The sequence below is a fragment of the Notamacropus eugenii genome, chromosome 1 (assembly GCF_028372415.1).
Source record: "Notamacropus eugenii isolate mMacEug1 chromosome 1, mMacEug1.pri_v2, whole genome shotgun sequence".
Lineage (NCBI taxonomy): Eukaryota > Metazoa > Chordata > Mammalia > Diprotodontia > Macropodidae > Notamacropus > Notamacropus eugenii.
Genome location: NC_092872.1, coordinates 419,715,379 through 419,733,624, shown reverse-complemented (window position 1 = coordinate 419,733,624; position 18,246 = coordinate 419,715,379). Strand labels below are relative to the sequence as shown.

The 18,246-nt window shown below is 37.4% G+C and overlaps 1 protein-coding gene and 1 long non-coding RNA gene across 8 annotated transcripts in view; one reads left to right on the top strand and one right to left on the bottom strand.

Moving 5' to 3' along the window:
* Window positions 1-1,977: 1,977 nt before the first annotated feature.
* On the bottom strand, window positions 1,978-4,383 carry LOC140518888 (uncharacterized). The gene is made up of 2 exons (XR_011972038.1): window positions 4,049-4,383; window positions 1,978-2,359 (listed from the first exon to the last, which is right to left on the bottom strand). It is a non-coding gene; the product is annotated as an uncharacterized lncRNA (long non-coding RNA).
* Window positions 3,378-18,246, top strand: part of RBM39 (RNA binding motif protein 39) — a 26,947-nt gene continuing 12,078 nt past the window's right edge. Inside the window, exons 1-8 of one of the 7 annotated variants that reach the window (XM_072631383.1) lie at window positions 3,378-3,828; window positions 4,649-4,712; window positions 6,536-6,585; window positions 11,308-11,502; window positions 14,140-14,205; window positions 14,305-14,355; window positions 16,500-16,617; window positions 17,594-17,746. In XM_072631383.1, coding sequence (XP_072487484.1) covers window positions 4,662-4,712; window positions 6,536-6,585; window positions 11,308-11,502; window positions 14,140-14,205; window positions 14,305-14,355; window positions 16,500-16,617; window positions 17,594-17,746 — 684 coding nt within the window. In that variant the 5' untranslated portion in view covers window positions 3,378-3,828; window positions 4,649-4,661. The other 6 variants (XM_072631382.1, XM_072631384.1, XM_072631380.1 and 3 more) reach the window with 6 other exon arrangements.

The window sequence follows — 18,246 nt, the reverse complement described above, 5'->3', positions numbered from 1 at the left end:
CAGTCAATTTAGATTGGGGGGGGGGGGGGGCCCATACATCCACAGAGAGGCAAGGACACTGCTGGAGAAGGGAAAATAGGGTGATGGGAGATACTCAACTGGGTTATGCCATCTCCAGGGTGAGGAAATAGGAAAGATCCTATTCTAATTAATGTAACCAGTGGCCAAAGGCCCTACAAGCTCTGTAATCAAATGCTTAAGTCCACTCTTAACATCTTCCCCCTAAAGATCACATTTTCTTTGACTCTGTGTGCCTCATCCAGTTTACTCTGTAAAATCTCCCATGTCTAAGTTTCTAAAAATGTAATGTGTTCCCTTGCTTGTACTTTAAGGAGCCTAGAGTGCTGACCACAAAACATACCTTCACATTCTTCCTCTTACCCCAAAAGCCTCCCAACTGCATGATTGAATACCTCTTTAAGAAAGCACAGACTGGAGACACAGATACCAGATGATATAAAAAGAGTAATGATTTACAAAGTAAAAGTTTAGATTTATGTTATTTCCTTTGAAACTTAGAATCAAAGGATTAAGCAAGAAGCATCTTAGATTTGGGGCTTTTTTTTGGTCTTTGTTTAGGGCACATTCATCAATGTAGTATTTTTCCAAATTGCCAAAGTCTTCTAGGTACACTGAGAAGTGATTTAAGGGTGCTATAAACTAAGGCTTCGATAATCAGAAAACTTGTTTCTTCCTCTAGATAACATTAATCCAGTACCATAAAGCTCAATTCTGAGTCACCTTGGTTCTTCACAATTGCAGAAAAGGATCTATAGTTAAAAGAGGACAGGATTTGGAGTAAGAGAAAACATGTTCAAAACTCAGTTCTACTACTTACTACTAATTGTGTGACTGTGAGCAGGGAACTTTACCCTATATTATATGTAAAATAAATAATTAAGATGCCCTATTTAAATAAATGAGGTGAGCAGATGTCCTTGCTTAGATTGTAATTATATGCATCTATTTTGGGGAAAAAAAGAGAAAGTTGACAGTCAATCAAATAGCACTTATCAAATATGTTATGTGGCAGAAACTGTGATAGGCAACGTGAACTACAAAGAAACAATTCCAACTCTCATGGAACTATCAGAGGAGAAAATATTTGTGTGTGTGTGTATATATATGTATACACATACATGTACGTGTGTATATATGTATGTATACATGCATGTGTATGTGTGTATGCACACATACATACATATTACAGATGCAGATATACCTAGAATAAATGCAAAATAAATACAAAAGTAGTTTGGGAGGGAGGACCCTGGCACTAGTAGATGGCAGTATGAGAGTTAACTTATTATTCAAATAATTCATCTCTTGCCTTGGAACTAGCTGACTCTCCATTCCTGGAATGATCTCCTTCCTCACCTCTGCCTCTTGACATGCTGGCTTCTTTCAAAATTCAGCTTGAACATCACCTTCTGCAGGAGGCCTTCTTGATACATACTCTGTGTGCCCCCCCCCAACTCTAAATGCACCATCCCCTTCCCCTCAATTTCAGCCACACCTCTTATTCTGTATGAAGTAGGTGTTATGACTATAAGCATTTATATGACTCTCTCACCAGTTTGTGTAAACTCAGGGCCTCCTGGACTATTTCTGCCTTACTTAGCACCTCCAGTACTTAGTGGCATACCTAGGGTATAGTTAGCACTTAAAGTTTGTTGATTTAAAAGGTTTTGTAGAACTTGAGATGATTCTACAGGGAAGGGTCGAATTCTATGAAGGGGAAAAGGGAATGTATTACAAACTTGAAATAGCCAGGGCCAAGAACCAGGAGTGACATAAGCGTAAGGCACAGGAAGACCAATCTGGTTTTTTCATAGAAACGCAGTTTTTAAAAGCCATAGTTTATATGAATCACAGAGATAAAAAGGAACCACAGAAGCTTGAGTAGGTCAGTGACATGGTCAAATGACACACTGCAGATCTGTGCTCAAGGAAAATCATTCTGGCTAGCTGCGAGGGTTTGGGTTGAGAGACTGGGGGTAATATTTAGTGAAAGGCCATCGCCATAACCAAATCGAGGTGATCGATGAGAGCCTGAACCGGGGCGGTGGCTATTTTAGGAAGCAAACAGATTCGGAGATGTTGCAGAAGTAGAAGGTACAAGATCAGGCAATAATTAGATACTTGGAATGAAGAAGGAGGGAGGAAAATGCTGAGGTTATGGATAGTTTGGAAAAGATATCTGGGTTTCCGGGAAAGATAGTTTTGTTTGGGAATCACCGAGTCTGAGATATCTCTGACATCCAGTCTGAAACACCCAATGAGCCAAAGCTGTTTTCCTTCCTTTTACACTCTCCTGCTCCAGAACGCTGAGTAACATTTCCAATAAGGAGCCGGATGCCTTAGGAAGAGGAGGAAGGGAAGGGGGTTATTGCCAATAAAATCAGTACAACCGCATCACCTTTACACAAAGTCACCAGTCAGTTTCCTCCAACACTGAATTCACACAAAATATTAACTGCAGTTAAACCCTCCTCGTTGGGAGGAGGCGGTCTGTTTTGAAGAGGGAAGCCACATTTACTTGGCAACTAAAACTACGTAAAGAGGTGTTCTTTTCTTAAGTTTTTGCCTAGAGACTGGCCAGAGGAAAATCTGTGGACGGGGTCAGCGGGGAGGAAGCGGGAGGAGAGGCGGGGCACAGGTGGACACAAGCCGCCAAGGCCTTCCTTCTTCCGCAGAAAGGTTTAAAGAGCTCGGGGAGCTTCCTGCCGGAGCAGCAGAAAGAGCGCTGTTCTCCGGCGCCGCCGCCCAGCCCCAGGGGGCCCCTCGAAAGGGACCCGACTGGGACCGCCGCCAGGTGCCGCAAGCTAGTGACAAAGCTAAGCGGCGCAGAGCCTCCTCGCGCGTCCCTCGGCTCTCGGCTCTCGCGCGCCCCCTTCCCCCGCCCCGGTTCTCGCGTGCCCTTCCCTCCCCCCCACCCCCGTCAGCTCTTCTTTCCCATTAGTCTTCCTGCCTTGCTCCTCATCCCCACTGGGATTTCACTGGCTAACGGGGAAAAAATGGTCTTTTTAGCTTAAGACCACACGGAGCTCTGGCCGTACAGTTTATCTGGAGAGCAAGGAATCGGATGGGGAAAGAACTCCCGCCACCCTGGTCCCACCCCTCCCCCACTCCAAGCTGGGTGGAGCCCAGCGGCGGTAAAACACCGTTCGCCTTGGGGGGGTCTCGAAAAAAGATGGACTACAACCTAGCCAACAGACTTTCTACTAGTCGCGCCTTTCCTTTCTCGCGAGATTTTCACCCTCCCCAGGATGGGGTGGGTGGGAGGGAAGATTTAGAGTCTGTCTTTCTAGGGGGAGGAGACGGGGGAGGGAGGAGAGGGGCACGTCTCTGGCGCAACTCTTGCGCGAGATTGTGCAGCAGCTTCTTAGCCGCTGTAACTTCTCGCGATACTTCATTGGGTCAGCGCGGTGGCCGGAGAAGTTTCTCGCGAGAGCCCGTGCTGGGGGCGCTGTGTGGCCCCGTCTGTGTGTGTGTTTGCGTGTGTGTATATGTGTGTTCGTGAGTGTGTGTGACTGGGAAAGCAGCGGCCGCCATTTCAGGGAGTTGCAGTCACTGTCGCACGGTTGGATACCGATTTGCCGCAAGCCGCCGCCCTGCTTCACCCGCGCGGGCTCTTCTAATCCCATTATTCTCTTTTAGATCCGCTCCGGCCCTGCCGCCCTCAGCGCCCGAAACTCGGGCTGGGCGGGCGGGACGGACCGCGGCCTGGGCCCAGGCCGCAGCGGCTTAACAGTAGCCCCGGCGGCAGCCACAGCGGCGGCGCCTCCCCGAGACGCGAGCACCACACTTGCTTGAGAGCCCGCACAGGTAAGCGGGCTCGGCGATAGCTTTGTTAACTCTCCGTTTCGCTAGCCTTTTTTTCCTTCATGCACGGATCCGGCCCCGCCCGGGGGCCCAGGGAACTCGGATTCCCTCCGGCCGCGCCGAGCCGCCGGGGTGGCCTCGGAGGGGAAGAGGGAGGGGGAGGGGTGGCCTCGGAGGAGCCGGCGAGCTGAAGGGAAGGCCTGGGGGCCGAAGGGGAAGTTACCGCGCCTTGGGCCGCCTTCGGGCAGGTTGGCGAGGAGTTTTAGGGCCTGCACCATAGCCTTGAGGCCGGGAAGCCCCAGCGCGGACGTCGACAGGTCGCCTCCGGGAACCCTAGGCCTAGGCTCGGGCGCCTGGGTGGCCGTGACCTCTCAACATGGCGCGGGGCGAGCGCGGCCCTGGCAGAGCCCCCCGCCCTTCCTAGGGGAGTTTCCCTCAGCCCTAATATGGCAAGCGGCAAGGGCTGGCCCCGGGTGCCCCACTTAAAGCTGGTGAACCACTTGTGGGTGCCCAGGGTTCCGCCTTCGGCCCTCGGCCTGTGTGAGGTAGGCTGGCTAGTGTGAGGTAGGCCACCCACCCCACCCCCACCCCAAGCATCTATGACATGCGAGGCAGTCAGTCGTCTCTGTGTTCTGGTCCCAGGCAGTTTGCTTGACCGAGGCATCCCAGTTGCCCGACTTTTAAAGTGCGTTATTAAGTAACTAGGTTACTAAACAACTTGAGGATACTTGTGATGTTGGGAAAGAACTGTTTCCAGAGTTTGATAACGAAACGAACTCAAGTGAAATGCAGGCTTAATGAATCGCCCTTGCTTTTTTTGTAGGTGTTCTGAAAGAATGGCAGACGATATTGATATAGAAGCAATGCTTGAGGCTCCTTATAAGAAGGTGAGAAAAACATGTCGGTGAGGTTTTCCATAATTCCTTAATTTAGCATTATTCATGAAACTACTGCTGAAATGTAAACTAACATCCCCGGAGCCCTCATGATTTATCTTATCCGAGATGCATTACATGTAACTTACAAAGTAAATATATGCTATTGATGTAATAATATTGTGCAGTAGTTTCACTTCAGCGTGATGAATAAATGCCCATCTATCTCTCTTTGTAGACTTGCCTAACGATATCTCACCTCTACTCCCATGAATTCACCTTTGATTCCAGTGTGAACTGTCAATCATAAGGTAGTAATTGAGTGACTTATCGCTGTACCGTGGTCCCCTAGGTAAAATGACTCGACTAAGAATTACCAGCTCCAGTTTGGTATAGCAAGAAGGTGAATGCAGTGGTTTGGGAAAATAGCAGGGGTCCAAGAATAATCTTATTACCAGTCTGTGGCAAGTAAATTTTTTTAATGAGGAAAGTTTTCTCAACTCAACTAATGAGTGAGATTTGTATTTTTATCTTATTTTTTTGGTGTAGATGACTGGTGATAGTAAAAGCTTAAAAACAGGTCAGGTTACAATCAGCTACTAAGTTAAAAGCACATGATAAATTCTTGGATCCCTGAATAGAAATTTCTTAGCAAATTAAAGAGGCAGTATCACAGTATAGTGTTATTTTAAAACTTGTACTGTCCTGACTTTTGTAATAACTTTTAATTAGGACCTGCTATAATATTTCACACAGAATCTTTTTAAAAAAAAAACTGTTTTGGATGATGTAGAGTAGTTAGTTTTTGACCCATTTCTCTATGGCAGCAAAACTATACTGTCTTTTCATTCTTTCACCAGATGGTGGTGAAAGTGTTAACTATGCATGCATTATCACTGGTTTCACAAACTGTAGACTTTATAAGTTAGTAGTTATGCTCTTAGTACAACTGGTGTAAATAAAATTAAAATAAAACTGGTATGATTTAAAAAAATAAAACCTCTATTTGTTTTGGAGTGTGTAGCTCGACCATGTGGTACCAATTGTGGATGAGTATTTATTAGCTGTAAACACTGTATACTTAGTTTTAAGTAATAACATAGAATCTTAAAAGAGCTACTTTGTTAATGTGTAATGTTAAGATTTTTGTGCTACCAGTAGTTGGACATGGATATTTTTCCATGTAAAACAGGTATGGAAATAGGGAATGTTTAGGCTGGACTGGTGGATTATTAATGACTTTCTTGGGTTCTTGGGAGTCAACATTACTAAAGCAGTGTGAATCCCTGTTTGCTTCAGGGCGAGATGTGTGACAGAGGTGGCATCAAGCTCTTACAGTCCCAACCCTCCAACGAAAATGGGCGAAGATCTCAGGAATGGCATCGGTCACAGGAAATCGATAGTGGCTGGCTACTAGCATGGCCGCTTGGGGCTTAGGCAGAAATGTAGCCGTGGTACTGATGAAAGGGACATAGTACATGGAATAAAACTTTAAACATGAGTCTTTATGTTTTATAGAAATTACATTTAACCACTTCAGCGCTATAAATCTATAGGATAACTTAAAATCTAAATTATGTAAAAGATACCTAAAGCTTAAATTGTTTTATATGGACAGCATTATTCTTGCATTTTATTGTATGTCTAAAATGTAAACAGCAAAGTGGTTAAACATACCCATCTAAATTTTTTTTATAGCTTTCCAAATTAAACTATAAATAAGTAATTAGTTTTTAAATTGTTTTGTATTTTTTTATTCCTGTTCCCTTTACCCTTTGACAACTTGAAATGTTTCCACTTCGTCCTCATGATGTTCTTCTATCAACCCTGCTTAGGATGAGAACAAGTTGAGCAGTGCTAATGGCCATGAAGAGCGTAGCAAGAAGTAAGTTTCTGGAAGGGATTCAGGGGGGATAAGCTATGTTATTTAAAGCATGGAACCTAAAGATAATAGTCAAGAACTTATGATAGTGTGTCTTTTATCTACTTGGAGCCTTAGGAAATTTTTCCTTCTGGGTCTTTTTTTGCCTATTTTAGAACTTGACCTACTTTGTGTTTTGTTATTAACTGAAGTTAAATAGGCAGCTTTTTGGCGTTTCACTGCTTGGTGGTCTTTATAATTGTTTTCAAAAATTATTTTATTGCTCTTGTGTTATCTTCACAACATATTATCTTTTTGAGTCACATGGAAGAGCAAAATATGCTTTAAAAAATTAAAGGGAGAAAGTAGGGCACTGAAAGAATTTTCCCCAAATCATACATATAATATTACTGTCGAAGCCAAAAGTAGTTTAAAGTTGCTCAACTCTATTTTGCAATCACAACACAAGGTTTTAATGTATTTTCTCCTTTCTTCAAGTTATGTCTCTTCACCTGAGGTATCTTGTTTTCTGTGGGTGTATGAAGAGCCCAAACTAAATTTGCTTTGGACACACACCCTTCCATTTAGAAACTAGGTGGTCTAAGCTGTTTAAAGGAAGTTGTAGCAAATAATTTCTTGAAGTTTCCTCAAGTTCTTAATGCCTGTGATTTTATTTAGAAGTCTTATATCAACAATAAATGTATGTTTCAGGTAGTGTTTGAAATGTGTCATATTGGAACATTTTTGTTGTATTCATGACGCATATAGTACATATTGCAAAAAATGATTATAAATACTTATTTGGTTCTTTTTTTGGCTCTTTTCCTCCTAAGAGCTCAAAGTTCTTCACTATACACTACCTCATGCATCCTTACAACAACTCTGTTAGGTAGGTAGATATAATTTCCATAAAATAGATAAGATGTGTTAATTGATTAATAAAATAGATTATTATTATCTGGATATACTACACCAGAAAATTTTATTTTTGTATAATGCCCAAAACCTATTGCAGTCCTGTTGTATAAGGAAAATGAGAGTAATTTACAGAGAATATTCTGCCTTTACTTGATTTTGATTGGGGATTCTAGAAGGCAGTTGTCACAAAGAGACATTAGGAACAAATAATTTCTTATTTGTGGGGTTTTACTACGTTTCACATTATTGGATGTATTGAGGAGTAACCAGATGTTTCAAAGATAGTTCCATTGTGCCTTGAAGGGTCTTATTCTGAGCCTTCTAATAATGGCAATTTTTGTAACTTCAAAAACACCTAAGAGTGTAATTGGATGAGAATAATTTGTGCCTGAATATCATGTTTCAGTTAGAGAGGAAAAACAGTCTACATCCTAAATGGATATGAAGAAATAACTTTCTGTGGTTGTGGGCAGTAATTCTTTAAAGGAAAAATGTTTTTATATGTTCCCAGTGTCACCAAGTATTCCTTGTTACTGGCATCTCTTTGGATTTAGGTGTAAACCTTGTTCATCTTGATCTCAGACTTAGTCATGCATTATTTATCACTGTTTTATACCCTGACTCCAGTGAATAAATGGAAATGGTAGAACTATTATTATTAAAGTGGCTTCATGTATCTAAGATAACAGAAAAGGACGTTATAGACTTGTGTAGAAGACAAGTAGACAATTTCCTTTAATATAGGGTTGGTTTTAAATGAAAAAATGGGGTGGGATTATTTCTTTAAAGGTTTATAAAATGTTTCTATACTAAAATTATATGGTATCAAAGGTTTCTGATGCAGATAATCATTATGGATGACTAATCACAGGGATCCATTATTCTGACATTGCTACCCTTACTGTAAAAGCTTGTAAATAAGAAACCAAGGAAGCTTACTTAAATTCTATGCTTGGGGTATATTTGGTATAAAAGCAACTTGCCCATTTTTCCAGATATTCTATTCCAGTCTAGTTCAGATAATAACACACATAGATAATAACACCTTTTGACCAAATACATACTTGTTTCATTTCTCAGTCTTTTAGGAAAGCAATTTGAACTGCAAAATGAATATTTGGGATAATCAAGGCATTGAATTACTGATTATAAGGCAATTTAATCTGATCTTTTGACCAAGGTTGATGCCAGTAATATCACTGGGGAAAAATACATGCAAGTTTGGGGTTTTAAGTGAATATAATTTAATAATTCACTCTAAAAAATAACTTTAAATTTAGCCAAAGCAGTTTAACAAAAGTAAAGCACCTAAAATGTTCTGTGCAAATAAGAAGATAAAAACCAAGTCTCAACCCAAGGCGCTTACATTGAAATATATGCATTATGTCAAAAATATTGTTAAATAAGAAAAGGTTTTTTAACTCTTAAAATATTTAACGTCATGTAAAGTGTAGAGCTCAGAACATCATAGGACACCTTTACATCAGTATATTTAGTTGATTTGAAGGAACATATGGTTAATGCATTCATAGCCAGTGGAGCCAGTTTCATGCAAAATGCATATACAAATATTTGATAAGATACTAAAGGGTGGGTACGAAGATGAAGATAACAATGAATATTTTGACTACTTGGTGTAGATAATTCTACAAAATTTGAACAAAACCATGATTCTCCTTCCTTAGAATCCCTTCGGGTGCATTACATTTAAAATTGAGATTTCCATCTATATATGGAATAAGGCAAACTCAAGTACAAGTTTTAATACATTATAACAGATTGTTACTCAACAAAAACTTATTACAGTAAGTGGCCCACTTTAAAAGACTGTACAGAATTAAAATAAGAATTTGAGCGTTGTCTTGGAATTTTACTTAACAAGATCTGTTATGTAGATTTTAATTTCAATCTATTTTAGTTTTCTAAAGAAAATACTTAAGCTTTTATTCAGATAATTCAGTTGAGTATTGGTATAGCATGTTACTATTATAGTCATGCATCTTTTTACTGCCTGGAGCTGCTGTGAAGACAAGAACTTTTTGAAGCAGCTATTGCAGGTGTAGCAAAACTTTCTTTGAATTGGTCTTGGAGCCAATGACAAGTAAATAAAGAGGTTGTCCACTTAGTTTTGCTCTTTAATGGCCTGATACCAGTGATACCTTCATCTAAACCTAGATGGTATTTGTGGGGTATGCCTTTATTTATTTGTAGTTGACTGCCCTACCTGTTAAGTAAAAGTATTTTGACTCTGATTCTCACCACCCTTAAGTAACCTGTATGGTAACAGTGTCAGGTTTTCCCGGCAACAAAGTTGGAATGTTATCTGTTGCCATTTTGGGCATTACTATGATGACGTCTATATAAATAATGAGTGTAGCCTAATTTTCTGACATGTGCTACTAGCATATAAATTTCTGACAGTCAGGTGGATTATCTTGAAATTTTAGACAAAGTTTCTGCCTCCTTGGAAAGCTCTACATCTCCTTGTGATTGGAGTGTGGGTTTCAAGATTCCAGAAGGTGGGTGTCTTTGTTTTCTATTTTCAATACATTCCCAGATGACCTGCTTCCAGGATCTCTGAGGCAGATTGTAATTGCTCCTATGCTACTTTTTGCATTTAAAATTCTTCGTCTGTTTACATTTCAAAATAACACAAGGGCCTAGAATATATCATTAGTGGTGAATGCCTGTACTTTCAGCCACTACAAATTAACTTTTCTTTAGAGGGGAAAAAAATCTTTTTTTTTTCTTTTTTCTTAATAAAATGAGGTTGAAAGGATATCTTATATTTAGGCATTTGGCTTGGGTGGGTTAGGGAGGAATACAAATGCTTCATTCTGTAAATTAACTAGGTTGTGCATATCAGGAGTTTATAGGAGGAAAGGGCAGTGTATAATAGGTTTGCAGTTTTTTGTGATATTAAAAGTACTACTGTATTTCACTGAGAATCTACTTAAATTGGATCCTAAATTGCCTATCAGGCTAATTAGGCTGAATTTAACCATTTCCTGTCTTGGTCATCCGAGATGTGAACACAAGAGAAAATATAAATTCAGTGCACATTCTCCTACGTAACAATTAACTAAGTCCACAAAATTAGGGATGTCAGTTAAAATTATTTTATTATGCATCAGGATATTGGCAGAATACTACAAAGATTGTTAAAAGTTGCTTGTTATCCTCAAAGCAAACTGAAAATCAGTTTAATTATGGACCTTTTTTTCCCCCATATCTTAAAGAAGAGACAGTTAAATCCTAAGGTTGAGTGAGATTAAATGTAGGGCCATATTTAGTTGGAGTTTTTTGTGTTTATCTAATAATGATTAAATTTTATTCTCAACTCTTAATTTTAGTTACTAATTTTGATAATGTATTTCTTGTTATACAGTAGGTCAAGTTCACTAATTATATATGGGGTTGGTTTAAATTTCACTAGATAAATTTCATTTTTGAACCTATTCTAGAATATGAGTTGACCATACCAACTAGAGACTTGAAGCAAGAACTTGATTTTCTCTGCTACTTTAAAATATTAGCCAGTGGAGGACCTCCATTCTTCTGCCATTGGTCTAGGAGTATAAGGGTTCATTTAATGCCAACTATTAATGCCACTGTTTTGTAGTAGCAGGTAGAAGTGGGGTTTGGAAAGAATGTTGTTTCCATTTGGGAAAATTTGTTTTTGAGGTTTATTTTTCTTAAATGTCTTGGTATGTAATAGTGATTTATAGCAGAGAAAATTTTTAAAATAAAAGTGAAATAAATGATACCAAAGAAAGGGAAATAAAGACATTTTAAATTTGCAAAATAAATGTAATCTTTTATTTGCAGGAGAAAAAAAAGCAAGAGTAGAAGTCGAAGTCATGACCGAAAGAGGAGCAAAAGTAAGGAACGGAAACGAAGCAGAGACCGGGAAAGGAAAAAGAGCAAAAGCCGTGAACGGAAACGTAGCCGAAGCAAAGAACGAAGACGAAGTCGTTCTAGAAGTAGAGAACGCCGATTCAGAGGCCGCTATCGAAGTCCCTAGTATGTAATGCATATTAATTTTATAGTCTGGCATCATTTTCTTGAATCATTCTTTTACTTAGTATAATTCTTTGAAAATCAGGTTATTAAAAATAATTTGATAAATGAAAGATACATCTTTGAATTTGAGGGATCCTAACAAATTCTTAAAGGCAGATGGGATTAATGACATTCAAAAGCTAAAAGTAGTGAAATGAAAACCCACAAACTTAGCCAGGTGTGATGATTCATTTCATGGAGGCCGGGTAAGGTTGGTGGATCACATGAATTTGGGAGTTCTGATTCACAGCAGAATTAAACTAACTAGGAGTCTTCACTAAATCCAAGACCGATATTATGCATATCCAGGGGTAAGAGAGCCTACTTATTAGGCTACCTAAAGAGGGTCAAATCAATCCAAGTCAGAAGTGAAGCAAATGGGTCAAAGCTTCTGTACTGTTCATTTGTAATTAAGGGCCTATGACTGGTTGCCATACTTCTAGGCTGAGCAAGATCAAATAGATCCAGTCTTTCCAATCCCCCTAAAAAAAAAACCTCAAGTAACAATAGTAGTAACAATAGCATTATAAACTATGTTTTAGTTTACATGATATACCTACTAAGCTATTGACAGTGGAATCCAAGTACTATTTATGATGTACCAAGTTAATGAATAGACATCATTGCAGTTTCAAACCAAGAAAGAAAAAAATTGCAGGAGTAGATGTAGCACATGACAGGACTTTTTCTAAGCAGTATTTTTTAATCTGAAAGGATTTTAGGGTACACTTTTTCTACACACAGCTTAAATAAGCTGTTTCCTATTGTATGTTGCCTGATAATGATATAGCAATTTGAATATAACACCACATTTGATGTTATAATGAGGATATGAATCAAAAGTTTAAAACCAAATCATTTTTCTGGGAACAGAATGGTCAAAATAAAAACTGGTTTGTTGATTAATCTTCAGTGTTTACTGTAATAGAAACGTTCTGGTCACATTGGGAAAATAAAAGACGTTAAGGCAATTAAAGTAGGTAAAACCCAAATGGATAACTCTTAAGAAATTCCCACCATAATAACAATATATTGTAACTCCTAACACAAAACTGAAAATCAGGAGCCCATAACATCTAGATCTGGCTCTATATTATCTCTATGAATCTCCCTTGCAAAACATATCACCTTTCTGGACTTATGTTTCAGTCTTTGTAGAATTTAAGGATTGGTGTCTGCGGACCCAATAAATTCTATAAAAATAATAGATTTAGGCCGAAAAGTAATGATTTACAATATAAGCCACTTGTGAAAGGGCAGTATCATTGCTATGAAAAAACGAGGTTCTGCCAATATATACTTTCTTTAACTTCATTTTATTTAGTGACTTTCCTAAGAGCATAAAAGGATAATAGTGATTGAATAAACTTTTGTGCAGTGTGTATTACTGCTTATATCTAATGGCATATTTTAACAGATATTTTTATTTTGAATACAGATTATCAAAAATTATTTCTACTGTTTTCCTAATATTATAAGAAATCCATATAACTTAGCAAAAGTTGACATTAAACTAATCAGGCAGAGCTATTACAATTAAAAATACCACTAATTTGCTTCATTTTGCTTTACATTGTAGTGATTGAACATTGTAGAGGAATTGAAAATCTACAAAACAAATCTATCATCTGAGATTTAGCCATCTTGATTGTATAACTTACTTTTCATAGATGGTATGTTATTAAAGTAGAAAGGACAAATCATAAAACTTTATGGGTTTGATTCCACTGTCACCACCCAGCCCTGAAAAACCCTTGACTGAAGGATATTTGTAATTTTTTAAACATGCAACATTTTATAGGTGAGACATGATGAATTAGGTGCTGAGATTTAAAGGATCTTTTAACTAACCCATAGTTAATTTTGACACATACCAGATTTATTTTTTGTAAAAGGAAAAAGTAAGTTACTCTAAGCTAGCGGCAGCTTAAACATACCACTTCATTATTCTTTCAAGATAAAGGCCTTTTTTTTAAGTGAATCCAAACTGCTATCCTGAAAATAAAAGTGCAGTGTAATCTCCATGAAAGTACCTCTTCCAGGAATTGAAAATTTTCTCAAATAAAAACTAGAGTTAGGAGAGTAATACAAAACATTTTCTTAAAAATTAGTGATTATTGTACAATTTTGTATCACAGAATACTAGAAATTATCTCCTGATAGCAAAGCTTCTTAACTTGAATCTGTGAACTTGTTTTTAATAACTTTCAAGATAATTGGGTTCCTTTGTACTCTATTTTAGGCACTTAAAAACATTCTGAGGAGGGGTCCACAGGTTTCATGACTGCCAAAAGGATCCTTTACATAAAAAAGATTAAGAACACTGCCCTAGAGGTTGCAAAGATTTCTGGGCTGCTTATAACTATGGGTATAACTATAACTATTTTTTCCAAATAGAGAATTTTCTATTTTTTCCTAAACTATTTTCATATTCCTTTTTCCATTTTCCTTCCCCCCCCCCTTTAGAATGGAGAGGGTGGATATGCATAAATTTGTGATTAAACATTGTGGTGTATTATTAAATGTGTTTAATAGTACTTGAAAACAAAGCAAGGCCATCAACCTGCAACTAGTATAACTTTGTGTTTTTCTTTATAGCTCCGGACCAAAATTTAACAGTGCCATCCGTGGAAAGATTGGGTTGCCTCATAGCATCAAATTAAGGTTTTTAAATATACTTATGAATTGTTAAAAAATTGTTTTCAAGTAACTAGTGTGGTGTTCTCGTTTGGGTAACTTCTGAAACTTTTAACTTTACAGCAGACGCCGCTCAAGAAGCAAAAGTCCATTCAGAAAAGACAAGAGCCCTGTGAGGTAGCTGTTGTCCCTATTTCTTATCTTCTCACAAGCTTTCAGCTTTACTAAAACTTAGACAATTTATGCTACTGAAAAACTTAACTATGTTTAGTAATTTGGTATACACATAATACCTTGCTGATTTTGCAAGTTTACTCCTATAGCCCATATTTACTGATAACCCAAAATCTCAGCAAATTCTTGATAGCTTTCATTTTTCCCTTTATAAAAATAATTATGCACTAAAAAGGGCCAAAATTATACTGTGCTAATGGTGTATATAAAACAGAACTTTTCCTTTTAATGTTTTAATGAACTACAAGTCCCCATAACAATAGCACTGCTATTGGTGTGTGTTAATTCAATACTGTGAAAATTATTTAAGTTCAAATTATTATTGCATCTAGCTTAATATGTGACACAGGAGATAGAGTCAGACCACTCATTTGTTTTCCTAGACTTGATATTTTCCTAATTGATTCTTTGCTGCTGTAAAATAAGAAGTATCAGACTTCATCAGACCAACTGTCCATTCAACCTAGTGTTCTGTCCGTCCATGACATCCTCAGAAGGTTAAACTTATTATATTCTCTTTCCCCATACCCTTCCACCCTGAAAAATATTCCACATAATTTTCTTTGCTTCACTGAGAAATCTGTTAGGCATTTATCATCCATGAATTTATCCATGCCCTTATTGGGATTTATATTCACATTATGACTTGTATAGTAACAAGTTATAAAAGTTTCTTTCATTATGTAAAGTAGTACTTTATTTTAAACTACTTTGTATAATTTGATTCAAATTTAAATGTATACTATATAATTCTGGATTTGCCAGAAAAGCTTTTATCCTATTTTGCCCCTCATGGTCAGTTCAATTTTAGTTACATTTACCTGAAGAAATTGCTCTCATCCCTGTATCCTATACTGTTAGTTATTCTCTGGATCTTCTCCAGCTCTGCCAGTACTTTGTTTGGTTTGAGATACAGTTAGCAGAATTACATTTTATGCACTTAAAAATAGCATTTCAGGGGTAGATAGTGGACATGGACTGATTTTATAAAAGGTCAGGCATTCATGTTTTTTGCTTTGTTTCCAGTATGATTCTTGATGCCTGGTATTTTGTTGGCCCTTTTAGTCACCAGAGTACATATGGTTGCTAATTTCAAGGAAACATGCTTACAGTGACTCTTGAGACTTTTCATTCGTTGACATCTGAGTCTTATTTTAATTATTCCTCTCCCGTACTTTCTCCATTTGAACAGCTCATAATGCTTTTTTCAGCTTAAGCCAACCATCTAAAAAAGTTTAGTGTAATTCTCAAACTTGGTATATCTCTTAATGCTAGTTCCTTGAAAAGAGGACTCCCTATCAGTGTAGAGAAATGCCCATTTATTCCTAAATATCACTTCCTTGTGTAAATGGCAGTTATTTAATCCATGACAGAATGTTCGTCTTAATTCTAGAAAGATATGCATTATGTTACTTTGCTTTGGTTCTTTGGGGGTTTCTTTAAAGAAACAATGCTCTTCTGCCTCATCCTATATTTATTCTTCTTCAAAGAACTTTAGTTATGAAAATTAAAGAGTTTTCCCATTTTCAGACTATCATTGTAATGTCAATTTAGTGAAGTGTGTAGTAGAAGAAACTTTTAGCTTCTAATTAGATATTGTGAAACCTAAGGGTTTTCACTGCCTGCCTCAACACTAATATATTTTAACTATTGACAAGCTTGCAGCCTGTATTGATAGTATTTGGGAAGGTGCACTGGGATGACTCTCCCTTAGGAGGTGGTATAGGAATGAAAGCTGCTGTACTCCCCAGATGATACTGAAAAATTAGGAAGGTCTTCTTGTCATGGAATTTGATTTATGCAACTGATATCTTTGTAGAGATACTTGCCAGGCATGAAGAAATTCTAATTCCCAGTTTATTCTGAAATAGGCAGTGTGGTTTAGTGGAAAGAGCACTGGAGTTTGAATTATAGTCCTGGTTTTGCTTCTAATTTGGACAAATTATTTCACCACTTAGGCCTCTTATAAATTGAGTGAATTAGACTGTTAAGAATTATCTTCAAGGTCCTTTTCTTCACATTCTAAAATTCTGTTAACTTTGTGATTAGAGAATTTAAGCAAGTATTAACTTAGTTTTTCTCTTCAGGGAACCTATTGACAACCTTACTCCAGAGGAGAGAGATGCTAGGACTGTGTTCTGCATGCAACTGGCAGCAAGAATTAGACCAAGAGATTTGGAGGAGTTTTTTTCTACTGTAGGAAAGGTAATTATCTTGTTTATTACAAATTGGTAGTAGCAAGCATAAGTCTAGGAGGGGAAAATGGTGGAGGGGAGGAGAATGGGAAGGAAGAGATAAATACTTTAATGAATTTCGGGTCAGCTAGTGATGTAATGTTCAGAATGTCGAAGTTATTTCATTGTGATTGAAAATGATATTTTTTTCTATCATAATCCATAGAAAAAGGAACACATGATTTGGAGTCAGAGCTTAGATTCAGATCCTAACTGCCATTTATTATTTTCTGATTTTTGGCAAGTAGCCTTACTTTGCTGAGCTTGATTTTTCTCATGTAAGATGAGGGGTTTAGATCTATAATGTAACCTCAGGATTAATGGTGCCAAACTGACACACTAAAAATGTTCAGTAACTGGAAAATGGAAAAGGTTAGACATTGAAACTTTTGTTGGAAATTTTTGAGTTTATAAATGAATTTTGTGTTTGTGACTAAGAAGTTGGAGATTTTAAACAAGAATTGGGCAGATACTTGATTCTTAGGAAACAAAATATTAATGTTTTGTCTTTCCATGTAAATAATGCTTTAAAACTGGGAGTTCTTAACATTTTCTTTAAAAATATATGAGAATGGTTTGATAGGCTTTCCTTGTTCATATGACTTCACTCTTAGGACATGAAAATAGCTCTTTGTGATAAATCAACAAACATTTGGCTAGTACTGTGCACTGTATAATAGTATTAATAAGTGAGTAACAACTAATTGATAATTTGAGTCTGCCCTAGGCCCCATTGTTACTGTCACCCTTATTCTCCCTCACCGGTTACCTACACTTTTTTCATTCCAGCTAAAATAAACTGGGGATATTTACGTGTTAAATATAGTATTTCTTCTAAGATAGAAAATGAGATATAGTTCTCTTTCCAAATGTAAAAGTATAGAATTAATACTAACTCCAGCGTTCTAGTTTCATAAAATTTATTTTTCTACCTGTTTTTGTTATAGGTCCGTGATGTAAGAATGATTTCTGATAGAAATTCCAGAAGATCCAAAGGAATTGCTTATGTAGAGTTTGTTGATGTTAGCTCAGTGCCTCTAGCAATAGGATTAACTGGCCAGCGTGTTTTAGGAGTGCCTATCATTGTACAGGCCTCACAGGTAATTTCATTTTCTCCTAGTTAGGAAATTTTTATTAGGAGATTTAATTCCCTTTTTATCTTGAACATGGTTCCCTGCTACTACCTTTGTTTACCATGATGATAAATTTAATGTCAATGTTAGCTTAACTAATTCATCCAAAAAAAAATGGCATCCATCATGGGAACACAGTATATAGTTGTTTTTTTTTAAATCGTCACATGCTTGTGGAGTGGGCAGTTTGTAGAGAATTTAATGCTATTATTTTTTACCTTTTGTGTGCAACTTATTTAATAGATTAAAACACTGATTTTTTTTTTGTTCATCTTTTATTTAAAAAGAATAATGTCAGTGAAATCAAGTCAAGTTGCTGATTTCTATTTTGCCTAAAAATCTGTTTTAATACAATGAACTTAACCTATTTCAAAATAATATGAATGTACTTTATAAATGACTGTCTGGTATTTAAGATTATCCGTGACAAAATAGCTAAAATTGAAGGTTGTCTTACAAGTTCCTTT